This window comes from Schistocerca piceifrons, chromosome 1, assembly GCF_021461385.2.
Source record: "Schistocerca piceifrons isolate TAMUIC-IGC-003096 chromosome 1, iqSchPice1.1, whole genome shotgun sequence".
NCBI lineage: Eukaryota > Metazoa > Arthropoda > Insecta > Orthoptera > Acrididae > Schistocerca > Schistocerca piceifrons.
The window spans coordinates 992,712,449-992,731,400 of NC_060138.1; the positions used below are offsets into that span (position 1 = coordinate 992,712,449).

Below are 18,952 nucleotides of genomic sequence, written 5' to 3' on the forward strand. Positions count from 1 at the left end.
AAAAGAAATCAAGAAAATGCAAACTTTCATTAAACTGGAACCTAATTAGTTACCAACCAGTTACCTAACATGGTTCAGCATCTTACAGATGTACATCAAATAAAGCGTCATTACTCAAGTGATAATCACGTTAGGAAAAAAAGAAATAAGAATTTATACACATACGACAAACAACACAAGCAGCCATTGAAATTGAGCATGTTGTGCTCAACTTTGTGTGATGCCATAGGGTGGGCAACTTCATTCTTGTTAGCAATTTGGTGTTGGCTATTCTCCCTGGTTGGGAGCTGATTCATAGTTATACTGATATAAAAAAAACTGTGCGGTGTTTGCAGCTGAGTTGGTATTCGACATGGCTGCTTTCACAGGTGGCCCAGCCACTGATGGGGCAATGGAGTAGGAGAAGCCTGTGATAGGACTGGAGTAGGAAGTGCTGGGTGGGTTGATTGGACAGGACTTGGTACTTGACAGTGGCAAGGGGAGTGTTGTAGGGATAGACCAGGCTCTTGTATAGGTAGGGTGGGCTACAGAAAACCACTTTAAGAAGAGTGGGAAGGATTTTGTGTAGAATGCCCCTAATTTTAGGGCATAATGAGAGATAATAAGAGCCCTTGAAAAGAATATATTTAAGTTGTTCCAGTCCAGGGGGATATTGGGTGATTTTTGGGAGGAGGGGGGGGGGGGGGTGCTCCTGTGTAGCAGATTCTTGGGGGTGGCAGGAGGATTGGGGCTATCTGAGGGAGCGGTATGGGAAATCTATTTGTGGGCTAGGTTTGGGGGCATTGCATGTCATGAAAGCCTTCAGCATATTGGGCAAGGTATTTCTAACCACTGCAGATAAGTTATCTACGAGTTGCTGAGCTCTTTGGGAAGGATTTTGTGGTGTGGAGCAGATGGCAACTGTCAAAATGCAAGTACTGTTGGAAATTAGTGGGTTTAATGTGGACAGAGGTGTAGATGGAGCTATCAAAGAGGTAGAGGTTAACATCCAGGAAGGTAGCATGTTCGGTCACAACAAAACAGAGTCACTGATGGGGGAAATTGCAAATGATTGTTTTGTGAAAGCTGTCAACTGGTTTTACACAAATGCATGTGCTCAAACAGATATACTGTTCACTCATCTTTACACTATGAAAAAAGTAATATTAATGAAAAAAGTAATATTGTAAATTTAACTGCAGTCACAGATATCTGTAGTTATATGTCAATAAGTATACTGTCTCAGTGTTTAAAGTTTCTATAATGCATAAATACAACATTCCTCTTTCTTCTTAAAGCTGAATGTGACAAAGAAGACAAAGCAGCACTCTACTGTATACCCATTTTTGCTTAAAACTACAGTGGAACCTGGCTTAATGAGCACCTCCCATGATGCGCAATTCGCATAACGAGCACAACAGATTGTAAAAAAATGACTCGCTTAACAAGCGATATTTTGCATAAAGAGTGATGACGATTTAGTGTGTCGTCACCAGCCGTTTGTGAGCAGCGGGGGAAAGGTTCACCAATATGAACACCTTTCATTGTCATCTTTACTTCTTAGTCTGAACATGAGTTAGTTGTCAGTTATCTGACACATATGACAAAATATGCTGCATACATATTTATCAAGTCTGTCTCATTAATCTTATCCTTCTTCTTGAGGATAGTGCAAATAATAGACGTAGAGTGATCGTATGTGGGGGAAATCACCAACACTCACACTATGTTCGCCTTATTCAATGTTATTTTCATTTCGTTTCTAAGGTCATTTTCTTTCTCTTATGGTCATCTTCCATGGCTTTATCTTCGGGAACACTTCTATGAAGGTTATTAAAATTTGCACACATAAAAATAAACACATGTGATCACAAGTTTTGAAAAAATGTGTGATCACAAGCTGCACTAAGATGGTGCAGAAAGAGCAGTAAGCCCAGACTGCAGTATGTACTAAAATATTGTTAATATGCTGTAATTTAAAAATAAAACTACAAAAAAAATTTTCAGAATGAATTTTCACCCTGCACTCTGTACTGATTTGAAATTACCTGGCAGATTAAAACAGTGTGCCTGACTGAGACCCAAACCTGTAATCTTTGTCTTTCTTGGGAACATGCTCTGTTGTATGAGCTTTCCAAGCATGACTCACAACCTGCTCTCATTAGTAGATGTTTGTGTTTAAGTACATGCTCACTTTGCCCTGTTTTTTATTCAGTTATCAATACTGTGAACAGACTGAGAGTGTCATATTGGGTAGTCTCTTGTCATCCACTGAGGTTAATCTTTTTATGGATTATTTTGAGGAGAGTCGACATATGTACTTTTGGTGATATGTGGATGGCATATCTGTAATTTGACCTGCGGCTTTTTATCACTGGAAGTACTTCTACAGTATCTTAATTTTCTTCATTTTAATAACACATGTATGTTGGAGATGGGAGAAAGGTGTGGAAAGTGTAGGATGTTACCTTGGACCTTGCTGCTTATTGTAAGCCAACACATGTAGACTTATACTTACAGGCCACGAGCTTTCTCAATCTGTGGCGTCGAAGTGGCATGCTTAAGAAGTTGATCCACAGAGCACAAGCCATTTTGGATTCAGACAGCTTTATCCAATGAGGTTTGCCACCTGTACTATATTCCTATGGTTGAGAGATTTGTTGTGCATATTAGACAATGTGAGGAGCTAGAAGAAAGAAGAAATTGGAGAAGATTGCCACTTTCCATATCACGGCAGTGTATGTCTTTAAAAATTGGAAGATTACTGTAGGAACATAAAGTTAAATGCATCTTCTAGAGCTACAATATTCGAAGCTCCTCCAGGCTTAATCAAGAACATTCTTAGCTTGCAAAGTTTGGCATGTATGGTTCCATGTGGCGGCGGGGAGTCATACATCAGACGAACTTATCGCACCAAATCCAAATGAAGTGGTCCTATAAAAATTAAGTTGGTTGCTTGACCATTTTTAAATATTTTAATTTTTTTAATATGTGATTATTCTTTAATTGAGAAGTTCAAAACAGTTTTTAAAATAATTTATCTTGGACCTTTACAGAAGGATGGCCATTTTCATTTGTAAGTGTGTGACGATGTTTCAGTTTAGAGACATTAGCAAAAATATGAATATCTCTGCACTGGGTGAAGTTACAATGTTGCAATTGACTTGATTGTTTTTAGAAAAGTGTTCTCTACAACATTGTCTATTACAAAAAATACCCTAAATTCAAAATAACCAGTCAAAATGACCTTCAAAGTTTGGTATCCAAATTTTCAAAAATCCACTTTTTAGGCCCAAAAATTACAAACAAGGAGTGATTTATGAGAGTCTATTTTTTTTCCTATAGTTAGATATCATACACTACTAGCCTCATATAGAGCAAGAACACTTACAAATGTTTCCTTAATTTTTTATGAATTTTTGAAATTTGCAAATTTTCATTTTTTGTAAAGTTTGGGGATAATTATCTCAGGTGGGACTTAATATAAAAATATGATTTTTGCATAGTTTGTACACCTATATGATAGCAATGTACTGTAAAAATTTCAACAGTGATATCTGACTGTGAACAAAGATATGAATTTTTTAAAATGAGGAGGTAATTCACATTACTCTACAACTGATCTTACAGCTGTTGCCTATTCATGTGTGATATTGGCGGGATGTAATCAGTTATTATTTAAGTAAGGTACTGAATTATGCACAAAAAGTGGAAACATCACTGAAATTAACATTTATATTATTTTGACATACTTAAAATAAATATTTTCAATTAACATCCTCCGAGATCCGACTGTTCCTAAATCTGGTGGTGAATGACAAGAACGCTTATTTCTTCAGACAGCTTCTGTGATATAGAATAAGACCTCCCAGCTGCTGTGGTAAATTCAAGCACTGAATGTTTCTGTAAAACATTTTTCGTTGGTATCCAAACTTTGTCACTAGTAGATTTCTTGAATGATGTTCTTGGGCCAGCAGGGTGGTAAAAATGCACAAAAACATCATTGTTTTCCAAACTTATTCTCTCAATCTCTGCAAGCCACCACTCTCCATCATGCACACATGGCACTATGTCATTCAACATTAAAGACAGAGATGTAATTTTACTGACAATGATCCTCACAAATTTTGGTTTCTGATGTTACATAGCATTGAACTAAGTTTTCTGCAATGCCAAGGAATTTGTGGAAATGCCTTGTTCCTTTTACTGTTATACAGTTTTCAAATCTGGTTTAAAGTGTTGTTGTCATAAGCAGAACCACTTCTTCTTTCTTGATCAGAAAATAGGTAATGCATTTAATATTATCCTTGCAAAAGACATACGTGTCCTGTACTGTAGAATTTGGTCTGTGGTTGGTCTTTGCAGGCTGGCTTTACTTCACGTTTTATTGTACCTCCTACTCCATCAGCATGGCAGTATGCAAAAAAGTACCATTCAGATTCCAACCAAAGGTATACTTTGTGGTTGCACAGATTTGAAAAATTCTTTTTGTTCTTATACTGACTACCACTTCCATATTAAAAGTATATCAGCTTCTCGAACTTTGGAAAATTTTCTTTTATGTAATTTATTACATACTTTTGAAACACATGTACAGTCAAACTGTTGTGCTCCAAGTAGTTGCTTAGAATGCAAATTGAAGAACTGCTAACTTCATCTTTCTCATTTTTAAAGTAGAGAATGAATGGATGCACTGTATTGCATCCTGAATCACAAATGTAAAATTTTCTGCAAAATCAGCTCGCACTATGCATTCAGTTTCATGAAGTTGTGCTTTTTTGTCCTTCAAAAACTTACTTTTGATTTTAGAAACATAGTGGTGACTTTTGAGTTGTTGTAAGTTATCAATTAAAGATTCCAAGTACTCTTCCTGAGATTTAACCACTGTTATCATTTCTGCCCTGTCAGTTATGACCCACTGTTTGAAGGTAATACTGTCTGGCATTTCCTCATCATATTCGTGAAACAATTCAATAATGGTTTTCTTACCAGGGCATTTATTACACCGACTCATCATGCAGTCATAACTGTTAGTGTCAGAGACCATTAAATCTAGTAACTCTTTGTAGTTAAGATCACTGCATTTTGCACCCACAATAATCAGTTTGACATTTTTATGATATAGACAAACACATACGGAGTGTGTCCCTGAGGTTCCAGCCAAAATACACCACTTAGGGTGGAGGTCACAAAATTTTGACCTTCCAATTTTGTATTCAGGATGAGAATTTTTGAAAACTACATAAGGTTCATTTAAATTTGACAGCACTAGTCATTTTTGCTTTGTTACTTTAACTCCATTTATAACAACTCATTTGTTATCTTTGCGACCTGGGCACATGATACTGTTTCCATTATCTTCAAAAACCTGTTGGATCTTTTTAATTGTTTCCTCACTTATACCTACTCCTTTCTTCTTTCTTAAAACTGGAAAAATGCCTTGTTCTTTCACACTTTTTGGGTCCGTTTAACCAAACAATGAGGAATGTTGAATTCATGAACTATTTTTTTCTCTTGACCGTGAGTCAGGGAGCGGACTTAAAATTTTAACTTTTTCCTCTTTAGATGTCACTGAACATTTAATTTTTAATTTCTATATTAAGCTCAAATATTCAGTGTCAGATGGTGGTGGTGGTAGGTTTTCTTCTTCTTAAGAAATAATATTGGTATCTGTATTATTAAAGCATGACTCCAAGTCTTTTCTAATTTTGTTTGAAATTTGTTGTACCTTATTTTCAATAGCTGCTTTTATTTTTCTGCTACTTAATTTTATTATTTTTAAAGTAAGAGATATGTCTAACTTAAAACAAGCAAAACCCATTATGCTAACAGCTTCCTCATTAGGAATATAAATGTCATTAACAAGGTTACATGATTCTGGTTCCGGATTCGCAACAAATATTTTTGAGTAACTATTTGGGCCTAGTAAATTTCCAGGAATCATATTACGTTTCACTTGCGAAGCTGTTTCACTCTCACATAACAAGGACAAATGTTCAAGTTTTATTTCCCTCTAACCTTTAGTAATAGGCTTTTTATGAACTTTAAGTGGATCACAGCACTTTCTTCCAAAAATGTGGTTGTACTTCAGACTATATTTCTTCTCACTATACTCACACACTCATGGGCGTACCCAGCGAGGGGCGGCGGCGGGAGGGGGGGGGCAGCTGTCGGTCCACGCCCCCCCTTCTGGACCCCCCCCCCCTTCTGGACCCCCCCCCCCCCCCGGCACGTTACTGCCGGCAGGGAAGTTTATAGAAATAATAAATTTAAGTGATAAGCAATCCGCTCTGCTATTCGCAGGCATGTTACGTCACCAAGGAACAGCGTATTCACTTGTAGGCAGTAATGGATCATGACTATGTGACGTTTCTAACGAACAACATCGTTTCTCCTACCATATTTAAATGCAAAATGCTTTTCTGCTCCTAAACTATAAATTTTTTTGTTACAGCTGACTTTAGATAAATAGCAGTTGACGTGCAGGTTATGACAAGCGGTAGATGGCGAGACATCATTTCTCCTACCATATTTAAATGTAAAATGCTTTTCTGCTCCTAAACTATTAATTTTTTTGTTACAGCTGACTTTAGATAAATAGCAGTTGACGTGCAGGTTATGACAAGCAGTAGATGGTGAGACATTTAGTGCAAGTGATTTATAAAATAATTTTTAGAGCGTTCCACAAAACTGGCCATCACCGAAAAAACTACCGGGCACTTCAGTAAAAGCCGCATTAGGGCTGCCTGAAGCCCTTGTTCACTTGCATAATTTAATGAGTCCATTTTCTGGATTGTTACTAAGTGACGAAGAAAGATTATTTACCAAAAAATTATCAGCGGCTAGAGTGCTAGTGGAACGCACGTTCAGATTTTTGGCGAGCAAGTTGCATATTCTCCCAAAGAAAAGAAACTCCTTTAGAACACGAAGACATTGTTATTCAGTGCATCTCCTTCTTTCACAACATATTAATCGATAAAGGTAGACCCAAAATCTCCCTTCAGTTGAGTTTTTACCAGGACATAATCGAAAACAGCGCCTTGAAGCATGCTTTCAGAAGCAAACAGTGGAGCTTCAAGAAGGATGAGGAGCGGAGGAGAGGTGTTTAAAACCTGTCAATTGTCATTATTGCAAATTTACCTCATGAATCGTTTATTGAATACTGTAACTACTGGGGCTATCATTTCTTTATTAAAATGAAAAAATTTGTACGTAACTCAAATATGATAATATACCTAAGTTTATGCGTTTCTTGTCTGTAGTAGTTTTGGTAGTTATTTATTTTAATTTTTTGTACTTATACAGTTCATTCCAAGCTTGGCATACCAGACCTCTGTCGTGGCAGTGTTTGTTGTTCTGATCCCGCAACACGAGATGTTTACGTACATATGGGACTTTCGATGTCCATTGCAAGAAATTGCATCCAACGATCGCACGAAACAAAACTTGGAGCTACCATGCAGCACTGTTGTGCATCGCTCAGCTCAGCCCGCAGTCTAAACGGGCACCTCGCTATGTTATTGTTCTTATATTTAAAATGTTTATTGAAAGCAGTTTTTCACTAGTTTACTGTTTTATTGAATAAGTGCTGTATGTTGTCTCGATTCCTTGTTTCCTGAGACTAGTATGACCCCCCCCCCCAGTTCAGATCCTGGGTACGCCCTTGCACACACTGATGTTGCAGAAGAACTTAATCGAAATTTAAACAAAGTTTGTCTAACTTCATCAAAGTCATTGACATTTTTCAAGTTTTTTGAAACTGAACCGGAACCTGTTTTGTGGCACACTTCACTTGCTATCTGTCCAACAGAGCACACTGTTCATCCATGTTATTGCATTCCAGTTAGTCTCTCAAAATTAATTACAAATTATACACAGAACAAAGCACATAACACTTTCTAAACTCTTGATGAAGTATGTAATCAGCTCCAACAGAGGTTTCAGAACAGACTGACTACAACAATGCCACAACCAGCAATAATGTACTTCTTTATCGACAATAAACCTAAACATAAATGGGCATTTTTATTACCATAGAACAAAAGGAAAAGCTCCTATTGTTTAATATTGCATTATTAAAAATAAATAAACTAAATGAATATTGGGTGATAATGTTAACTAAACATATGTCACAATTAAATTTTATTACAATGAAACAATAAACCATTTAAATAGGCAACAGCCATAAGATCAGTTGTAGAGTAATGTGAATTATTGCCTCATTTTCAAAAATTCATATCTTTGTTCACAGTCAGATATCAATGTTGAAATTTTTACAGTACATTTCTATCATATAGGTGTACAAACTGTGCAAAAATCATAGTTTTATATTTAGTCCCACTTGAGATAACTAACCCCAAACATAATAAAAAATGAAAATTATTAAATTTCAAAAATTCATAAAAAATTAAGGAAACATTTATAAGTGTTCTTGCTGTGTTTGAGGCTAGTAGTGTATGATATCAGACTAAAGAAAAAAATAGTAGACTCTCTTAAATCACTCCTTGTTTGTTATTTCTGGGCCTAAAAAGAGGATTTTTGAAAATTTGGATACCAAACTTTGGAGGTTATTTTGACTGGTTATTTTTGAATTTAGGGTATTTTATGTAACAGACAATGTTGTAGAGGACACATTTCTAAAAACAAACATGTCAATTGCAATGTTGTAACTTAACCCAGTGCAGAGATATTCAAATTTTCGTTAATGTCTCCAAACTGAAAAATCGTCGCGTGCCTACAAGTAAAAATGGCCACCATCCAGTGAAGGTGCAAGATAAATTATTTTAAAAAACTGGGACAATGCAATAAAAGAAGCAGTCAAAATTCACAGCTCAACAAATCTTGTAAAAATAGATAATGATTTCCATCTTACAAGGGAACCTCCCCATCGCACCCCCCTCAGTTTTAGTTATAAGTTGCCGCAGTGGATAGGCCTTGAAAAACTGAACACAGATCAATCGAGAAAACAGGAAGAAGTTGTGTGGAACTATGAAAAAATAAGCAAAATATACAAACTGCGTAGTCCATGTGCAAGATAAACAACATCAAGGATACAGTGGACCCAGGAGTGCCCGTGGTCCCGTGGTTAGCGTGAGGAGCTGCGGAACGAGAGGTCCTAGGTTCAAATCTTCCTTCGAGCGAAAAGTTTAATTTTTTATTTTCAGACAATTATCAAAGTTCAGGCACTCACACATAATCAACTTCGCTCTCCAAAATTCCAGGACATGTTCAGATTTGCTTGCACATATGCAGGATTTGACGGTCTACACACGAAAAAATTTGAAAACGTTAAAAACGTGTTTTGACAGAGCACAGGAAAAAGTGCGCGACTGTGAAACTATTGGATTCATTTGTTGCAGTTTATGTGACAAACTCTTATGTTTTCATCACTTTTTGGGGAGTAATTATCACATCCACAAGAAAACCCAAATCGGTCAACGTAGAAGAATCTTTTTACCCATTCGCCAAGTGTACAAGTTAGGTGGGTCGACAACATATTCCTGTGGCGGAATCGATTGACCTATGACCTTGCGATCAAATGTTTTCGGTTCCCATTGGAGAGGCACGTCCTTTCGTCTACTAATCGCACAGTTTTGTGGTGCGGTCGCAAAACACAGACACTAAACTTATTACAGTGAACAGAGACGTCAATGAACGAATGGACAGATCATAACTTTGCGAAAATAAAGAAAAACTTTTCGCTCGAGGGGAGACTTGAACCAGGGACTTCTCGTTCTGCAGCTGCTCACGCTAACCACGGGACCACGGCACTCCTGACCTCAGATTGTCCTTGATGTTGCCTATCTTCGCATGGACTACTCAGTTTTTTGCTTATTTTTTCATAGTTCCACACAACTTCTTCCTGTTTTCTCGATTGATCTGTGTTCAGTTTCTCAAGGCCTAGCCACTGTGCCAACTTACAACTAAATCTGAGGGGGGTGCGATGGGAAGGTTCTCTTGTTAGTACAGCATGGGACCAGCATTGGTAGTATTAAACTCACAGCGACTAAAGGGGGAAACTAGTGGTCAGCCAAGGGATGATGCTTTGATGATGAATTAACTGTTCGGGTAACATTGGTGAAGATGGATGCAAGCTAGCACAGACACATGTATTTTGGCAAACAGCTTCCAAAAGAGATAGCTGCAGTGGCTTGGTGGCAGTGATCTGATGTCAACATATACCGTCCAATCTCCCTTCTAACAGCTTTATCAAAAATTTTTGAGGAAGTAATGTATTCAAGAGTAGCTTCACATATCTGTAAAAATGAAGTACTAACAAAATGTCAGTTCGGTTTCCAGAAAGGTTTTTCAACAGAAAATGCCATATATGCTTTCACCAATCAAATTTTGAATGATCTGAACAACCGAACACCACCCATTGGGATTTTTTGTGATCTCTCAAAGGCTTTTGATTGTGTAAATCATGAAATTCTGCTAGACAAGCTCAAGTATTGTGGCATAAGTGGGACAGTGCACAAATGGTTTAATTCGTACCTAACTGGAAGAGTGCAGAAAGTTGAAATAAGTAGTTCTCGTAACATGCAAAGATCAGCACATTCCTCGAACTGGGGAACTATCAAGAATGGGTTTCCACAAGGGTCGGTCTTGGGTCCTTTGTTGTTCTTAATATATATTAATGACTTGCCATTCTATATTCATGAAGAGGCAAAGTTAGTTCTCTTTGCTGATGATAAAAGTATAGTAATCACACCTGACAAACAAGGATTAACTGATGAAATTGTCAATAATGTCTTTCAGAAAATTACTAAGTGGTTCCTTGTAAACGGACTCTCACTGAATTTTGATAAGACACATTATATACAGTTCCGTACAGTAAATGGTATGACGCCATTAATAAATATAGACCTTAATCAGAAGCATATAGCTAAGGTAGAATATTCAAAATTTTTAGGTGTGTCCATTGATGAGAGATTAAATTGGAAGAAACACATTGATTATCTGCTGAAACATTTGAGTTCAGCTACTTATGCAATAAGGGTCATATTGCAAATTTCGGTGATAAACATCTTAGTAAATTAGCTTACTATGCCTATTTTCACTCATTGCTTGCATATGGCATCATATTTTGGGTAATTCATCACTGAGGAATAAAGTATTTATTGCACAAAAGCGTGTAATCAGAATAATAGCTGGAGTCCACCCAAGATCATCCTGCAGACATTTGTTTAAGGATCTAGGGATGTTCATATTAGCTTCTCAGTATATATACTCTCTTATGAAATTTGTTATTAACAACCAAACCCAATTCAAAAGTAATAGCAGTGTGCATAACTACAATACTAGGAGAAAGATTGATCTTCACTATTCAAGATTAAATCTAACTTTGGCACAGAAAGGGGTGAATTATACTGCCACTAAAGTCTTTGGTCACTTACCAAATAGTATCAAAAGTCTGACAGATAACCAACAAGTATTTAAGAAGAAATTAAAAGAATTTCTGAGTGACAACTCCTTCTACTCCACAGAGTAATTTTTAGATATAAATTAAGAAAAAAAGAAAAAAAAAACAAACAAAAAAATTGTAAAAAAAATTAAAAAAAAACAAAAAAATAAAAAGTTGTTATATTAACTTAATTATGTTGTTAAATTAACTTAATTATGTCATGTATTAGAAAATTTGACTCGTTCTACATCATTACGAAATATCGTATTCATGATCCATGGAACTAGTATTAATCTAATCTAATCTAATCATAGGAGAAATGACAGTCTTAGATCATATACCGATCCTTGATTCATCATCCAACATGTGGTGTAGTGGTCCTTCTCAGTTGTGAACAAGAATTTTTTGCTATTGGCCACCAAATTTGATGCCTTCATGCTTGTGTGCTTCCCACTTAGACTGCTATAAACAGGAGGTTGTAGACACAGCTCAGGGTTGTGGACACACTTGAGCAGTGTGTTCATCTCAGCTGAGTATGTCAGTTGTAACAATGAAGTGTTGTGGAGATTTCACAACATCTGATGTTTTGCCTGAGAACGATTTCTACCTCTAGTCCACTGGGAAAGGCTCAGTGAATTATTATTGTTATTTTCTCCTTTTTTCCACTATGAGGACACAGACTGTTACTCGACGACAGAATAAATTAATTTACAGGTTACAAAATGCAATAGAATAAAGTTACCCTGTATTAAAGTACAGACTACATGAATGCAGAATAAAGAAAGTTTAGACGTTGTACCATAGGAAAGAAAGCAAGAGGCATTAATTATGTAATCAAATATATCTTAATCACAGAGTTAATTATCACAAATTATGGTAGGCACATGTGGAATGTGTGAAAATTAAATTATAGTAAAGGTATTGAAATTCGACAAAGTTATAATTTTCTATCTTTGTTCTGTATGCCTTCCCCTAATCCTTCATTGATTTCACATTTTAATTTTTGTGAATAAAAAGACAGTACCTTATATATATCTTTTATTAATGACTGGTGTGTTTTTGTGTGTTGTAGATATCCATAGAGGAAAATAATGATGGTAACTACTTATCAGCAGGAGAAATGCCACTTCCAGCATTATATTTCACGATGGCTTTATTGTTTTTCTTGTCTGGATGCTTTTGGGTTTTCATTTTGAGGAAAAGCAAGTAAGTTCAAAAAGAAAGACAGGAAAAAATCTGCTACTAAACTAAATTGCTGGAATGAATAGTTTTGTTTGTGCTCTGTTTGACATTATGTCCCATAAAGCTGGAGATGGTGGCAAAGGGATATATGTATTTTGGATAATTTGAATTGCTTCCTAGCGATTATTTAAAGAACTGCTTAACAAGAACTATTTTCTCTTTGGGTGCAAAGAGATGCAAGTGCAAATGAACATGTCTTTAGTTTCAAATGTATTGTAAACTGTTGTCAGACAATTTGTATGCATTGGAATTTGGCAGAAGAGAATCTGTTTGTGCAGCCAGATCATTAAAATAGAAGAATGAAAGAAAGTGAACTTGTTAAAAAGAATGGAGATAATCTGCTAATGATGTGACGTGTTCTGATGATCCTGTATGGGACTCAGAACAGACCTTTCCAGTAGTAAAAACAAATGGAAGTATTTGTATGTGTATTTGCTAAAAACTAACTTGGAAATATTTTGTTTCCTTATTTAACATTGTTTATTCATTTGCCACACACAATCAGATTTATGTGTATGGGTTAATGTAGATGGGGTGTAAGTGCTAAATAGATTATTGGTGAAGACATAACTGAACAAAACATTCTTAATTTAAATCACTGATACTATATGTACAACTTGATAAATAATCACCGCATATTGCGTACAAAATAACATAATATTTTATGGCGATAGGTGGTTGAGTGTCCAATATTAAATGCTTAAAAAAAAATCATATTTTACAGAAATGATGTCTCATCAACAATAATTGCTGTGCTGCTGTCTTCAGCAGCAAGAGATTGTAGATTGTAGATTGTAGATTGTATTTTATTGGTCCTGTTGTCTACATAGCAGCTTATGCATAAGACGTTGGACAAGTCAAGTTATAAATATACAGGCTGAAAGTAATTTCAAGGCATACATATTTAAGCTTACAATAATACACTTTACACACAAGTATTTATATAACACATTTCATAAATTTTAATATTCTTCAATGGAATAAAAGCAGTTATGCTGTAAATATGACTTTAGAGATTTTCCAAATGTATTGACCTCAGTGATAGCTTTTATGTTTTCAGGAAGTTTGTTATAAAGCTTAACTCCCATGTGAAAAGTACCTTTTTGGCACAGTGCTGTGCTGATTTGAGTCATATGTAAGTTCCTGTTTTGTCTGGTAAAGTGCTCATGTATATCACAGTTTTTTTGTAGCCTCTGGTCCTTGCCTATTACATTTAATTTAAAGAACAAAAGGGTTTCCATAATGTATACACACGGTAATGGGGGAATACCAGATTTCTTAAACAGGGCTCTACAAGAGTCTCTAGGCTTGCACCCAAACAAGATTCTAATGGCCCTTTTTTGTAGTTTAAATGTGCAGAAGTGAAGCTATTTTAGAGTTTCCCCAGAAGGTGACCCCATATCTAAGACGAGAATGAAAGTACGCATGATATGCACTCATTACTGTTTTCTCACTACAGCATGATTTTAATGAACAAAGACGATAACATGTTTTGCTCAGTTCTGTATTGAGACATTCAATATGCTTATTCCATCTGATGTTACTCTGCAGCCAAAGTCCTAAGAATTTGGTTTCAGTACTGTTACCAACTGGTTCGTCATTGATAGAGACTGATGGGATAAACATGTCCTTGTTAGGAACATTGTGGAATTTTAGAGCAACGGTTTTCTTACTGTTTATTACAAGCTGGTTACTCTGTGCCCAGCTGCTAAGTTGTTTCGTGACCGTGTTTACTGTCTGCTGTAACTGTTCATCGTCGTCTTCTTTTAATAGAATCGTGGTGTCATCTGCAAATATGATTGATTTGTGTGCATCAATATTTAAGCTTAGATCATTTATGTACAGAAGAAACAGAAGGGGTCCCAATACGGATCCTTGGGGTACACCACATTTTATTTGTTTATAGTCAGATAAGAGATTAGATACAGTTTTTAGTTCAATATTTGTGTGCTTGACGCACACTGCCTGCATACGATTTGTCAGGAAGGAACTGATCCACTTGTTGGACAGACCTCGAATACCATATCTTTCTAGCTTTGATAGCAGAATTTTATGGTCCACCATGTCAAAAGCTTTTGACAAGTCAATAAAGACTCCTATTGTTTCCTGTTTTTTGTCCATCAGGTTTAGGATGGAATTGATGCACTCATAGACAGCAGTTGTCGTTGACCTCTTATTTCTGAATCCATGTTGTTCATTACGTAGGATGCTGTTTTTATTTATAAATTTCATAAGTTTCTCATACATAACTTTTTCCAGTACTTTAGAGATGCAGGAGGAAATTGTAATGGGTCTGTAGTTATTTACATTGTCTTTATCCCCTTTTTTATATACAGGAATAACTTTTGATGTTTTTAACACATCAGGGAAAGTGCCTGCCTGAAGTGAGCAGTCGCATAAATGTGTGAGTACTTCAATTAGGTTTGATGCGCTCTTCTTTAACATTGTTGCAGGTATACCATCAATACCTGCCGATTTGGAATTTTTTAGTCCTTTTATTGCTTTAGCTACTTCATCTTGTGAAACAGAACTGATGTACATTGATCCTCTGCATGTACTTATTTTATATTCATTTGCCTGGATGCTCTTAAAGTTTGATTGTAGCATATTTTCAGCAACACCTGTGAAAAAGTTGTTAAATGTGTTAGCTACTTCTAAGGGGTTTGTTACTTTTTTATTTTTATGTGATAGTGTTATATTTTTCCAAGGTTGTCTGTATTCTCCACATTCTTTTTTTATAACACTCCACATAGCCTTTGATTTATTAGCTGAATTATAAATGATTTCATCATTATGCATTATTTTTGCTGCTTTTATTACTTTTCTTAATATTTTGGAGTATTTTTTATAGTATGCGCGTACTACAGGTGAGGAATTTTTTGAGTTACATATTTCATGAAGTAGTCTTTTCTTCTGGCATGAAACCCTTATTCCCTTTGTGATCCAGCTGTTTGTTCTAGAGTTTCCCTGTATGGTTAATGTTTTCAGTGGGAATGCAAGTTCAAAGAAATGGGTTAATGTATCAATGAAAGTGTCGAATTTTTAATTTATGTCGTTCATTTTGTACACTCCTAGCCATTTTTCTTTCTGTAATAAGTTGTTGAAGTAGTTCACATTATGCTGATTATAGCTTCGATATGCTGTTCTAAGAGACATGTTGTTAATAATACTGCCTTGTACTTTTATGCTTAATATTTGAGCAAGATGATCACTAAAACCTGCATTGAAAATTTTTAGTGAGGTGTTGTGTAAACTCTTCTTTACTAGAAACTGATCAAGAGCTGTTTGACAAGTTTCTGATACTCGGGTAGCTGCTTTTACTTCAGCCTTTAAATTGTAGGACGTTGCAAGGTTCAAAATGGTCTCCCTATTTCCACTATTCGTGAGGAAGTCAATATTGAAGTCACCACAGATTATCAATTCACAATAACCAGGTTGAACTGAGTAATTTTTATAGCTGCAATTTCATAAATCTTTTCGACATTTGCCCTAGTTAAGTCAGGTAGTGTAATAAAATCTACATTTTCCTTTGTGTAAATTGCTACCCCACCCTGTTTGCTGTTTTTCCTGCAGTAGTAAGCAGCCAAGACAAATTTGTTTATTTTCGTATTCTGGATTAATTCTGGGTTAAGCCAGTGCTCAGAAATGCATAACACTGAGATATCATTAAGTTCATGTGTTAATATAACGTTAATTTCATCGATCTTATTACGCAGGGATTGCACATTATGGTGATAAATTTTTAGTTCGGGCGTATTCACGATTTGGTAATTGGGAATCATATTTACAGCATCACATACCTCTAGTTTAAATTGGGAATGTCAGCAACGTTGTATTTTCGTTCTTCTTTCTTGTTTATTTTGTTTTCCTCGCTGTTGGAAGGATGTTCAGGAAGCTGATAAATTGTTCTATCCCTTTCAAGTCTTTCTTTGATTATTTCACTAACACGATCACAAACAAATCTTTTCCCATCATAGTTCAAATGCATTCCATGCTTCGTGTGCAGATTTCCATGCAGCTTGCTTATATCCAGTACATCGCACTTAGTGTATTGAGAACACAGTTTCCTTATTTTAATGTTTGTTTTCCGAATTTCTTTGTTTACACACGAATTATAAATCAGATCATGCCTATGAGGAAGTGTGGCAACTACTGTGTTTCTGCATTTATTAGCTTGTAAAAAATTCTGTAGCGTTTTCACGCAAACCTCTGCTTCATTTTTTGCCACATCGTTTGAACCCATTATACAGACGATAAAGTCATTTTCTTGCATTAATTTCGTCTGAGAGTTAATGTCTACAACATTTTTACATCCCGTTCCCGGTTTCACTACACTAGTTACTGCTATGTCGCGATTTTTCTCACAGAGCATGCTGGATAGATTCCTGCCATGACTGACTGCTAGTAATAGTACACTACTCTTTTTCCCTGATGATCTGTGTTTGTTGTTGACATTATTTGAAAAAACGCTATTCATTTTCAGTTCACTGTCTTTTTCAAGTTCACGATCATTTGGAGAGTCGTTATCACAGTCACTTGTTTGCAAAACATGATATTTGTTTTTCTCTGAAAATGTGACATTTTTAGCAGACTTTGTTGTTCTTTTTGTAGTTGGAACACTATTTTTGTACGGCACTTTTACCCACTCGGACGATATATTACTTTTGTCTTGCATCACTTCACTTAGTGTTGGCTTCGATCGCAGATCCCGATTTTCTTTCTTGATGAAGTGTCAACAGAAAAAAATGCTTTATATCATAACCAAAACCCCAGAAACTTATTGGAGGAGGAGGAGGAGGAGGAGGAGGACATAAGTGTTTAATATCCTGTTGACAGTGAGGTCATTAGAGACAGAGCACAATCTTGGATTAGGGAAGAATGGGAAAGGAAATATGCCATTCCCTTCCAAAGTAAACAATCTTGGCATTTACCTGAAGTGATTTAGGGAAATCATGGACAACCTAAATCAGGATGGGCAGACACAGGTTCAAACCACCACCATCCTGAATGGGAGTCCATTGTGATGACAACTGCACCACCTCGCTCGGTCAGAAACCTATAATATACAAGAATATTTCTCCTTTGTTGTCATCTTTTAGGTGTTATTTATTCATTTAACACGTACTGTAGATCCTGTGAAGAAGGAGAATCTTAAGGGATGTGGAAGAAGGTTAACAAATGGTAGAAACTTGATCTGTATACTCTGTTAACAGCAAAGAGTCACTATATTGATTAATGCTACTCATGCTTGTACTAGCTAATCAAGGAAATTAGAAAGAAAACTGCTAGTCTGTCTCCTCAGTTATATCACGTAACTGGTGTTTGCCTTTTATTGGTAGCTGTAATATTTACTTGATTACAAAAGTGTTTTTTTAAATTGCCTACACCTGTAAATACTGGGTCCTATTTTCAGTAAATTTCTACTTGTTATGCAGCTTTACAGTGAATACTGTTAGTTGCCATGTAACTAACATAACTTTTAAATTCTTAAATCTAGATATTCAGATAATTTGTGGAAAGAGTGGCTAATGTGGTATTTTTTTATTATTATCTTCTTCTGAACTGATAACAATTCCCATTTGGGTGCTTCGTATTATATTTCATGTGTCAGAGTATATATAACTTCACTTTCAACCCAAGGTAAAGGAGACAAAGTATATATGAAAATTATTTTTATGTTTCATGTTGTGATTGTACAAATCAGAACACAGCTGACACTGATGTTTATTGAAACTTCCTGACAGATTAAAACTTTGTACCTGACCAGGACCCGATCCTGGAACCATTGTCTTTTGCTGACTACCCTCACAGGTTTACTTCCACCTGTGCCTCGCTTCTATCTTCCAATATGGTTTGGGTCCTTGTCTTTCACACAATTGCTGCACACTCCACTGTAGAGGGAAAATTCATTCCCGTTTTTACTGTCAGCCACATAGGTCATCAAGGAGTAAATGTATTGGGAAGTGACTCTAATAATTCCAGGATCCTTAAAAAGGCTTCTGCAAGATGTACAGTATCTACTTTACACAGTATTCACACTACTTTCTTCTGCTGAATAAATATTTCATTTACTTTTGTTACACTACCTCGAAGATAATTTCATAAGACAACATGGAGTGAACGTATGCAAAACAAGCCAACACTCTTGTCCTTTTTTTGTTGAGTCTTCTTGCTAATTCCTCTCCTGTGCCAATCCCTTCATCTCATTGTAGCACTTGGAAAGTATGTCCTCAATTATTTGCTGGTTGTATTCCAATCTCTGTCCTCCTTTACAGGTTTTACTTTATACAACTCTCTCTAGTACAATGTTGATGTCTTAACAGGTGT

General features: G+C 35.9%; 1 protein-coding gene across 1 annotated transcript in view; it reads left to right on the top strand.

Annotated features, from left to right (window-relative positions):
- Positions 1 to 18,952, top strand: part of LOC124795120 (protein GPR107) — a 174,789-nt gene that overhangs the window by 88,061 nt on the left and 67,776 nt on the right. The window contains exon 7 of the mRNA XM_047258983.1: positions 12,456 to 12,589. Coding sequence (XP_047114939.1) covers positions 12,456 to 12,589 — 134 coding nt within the window. The remainder of the gene's footprint in view (positions 1 to 12,455; positions 12,590 to 18,952) is intronic.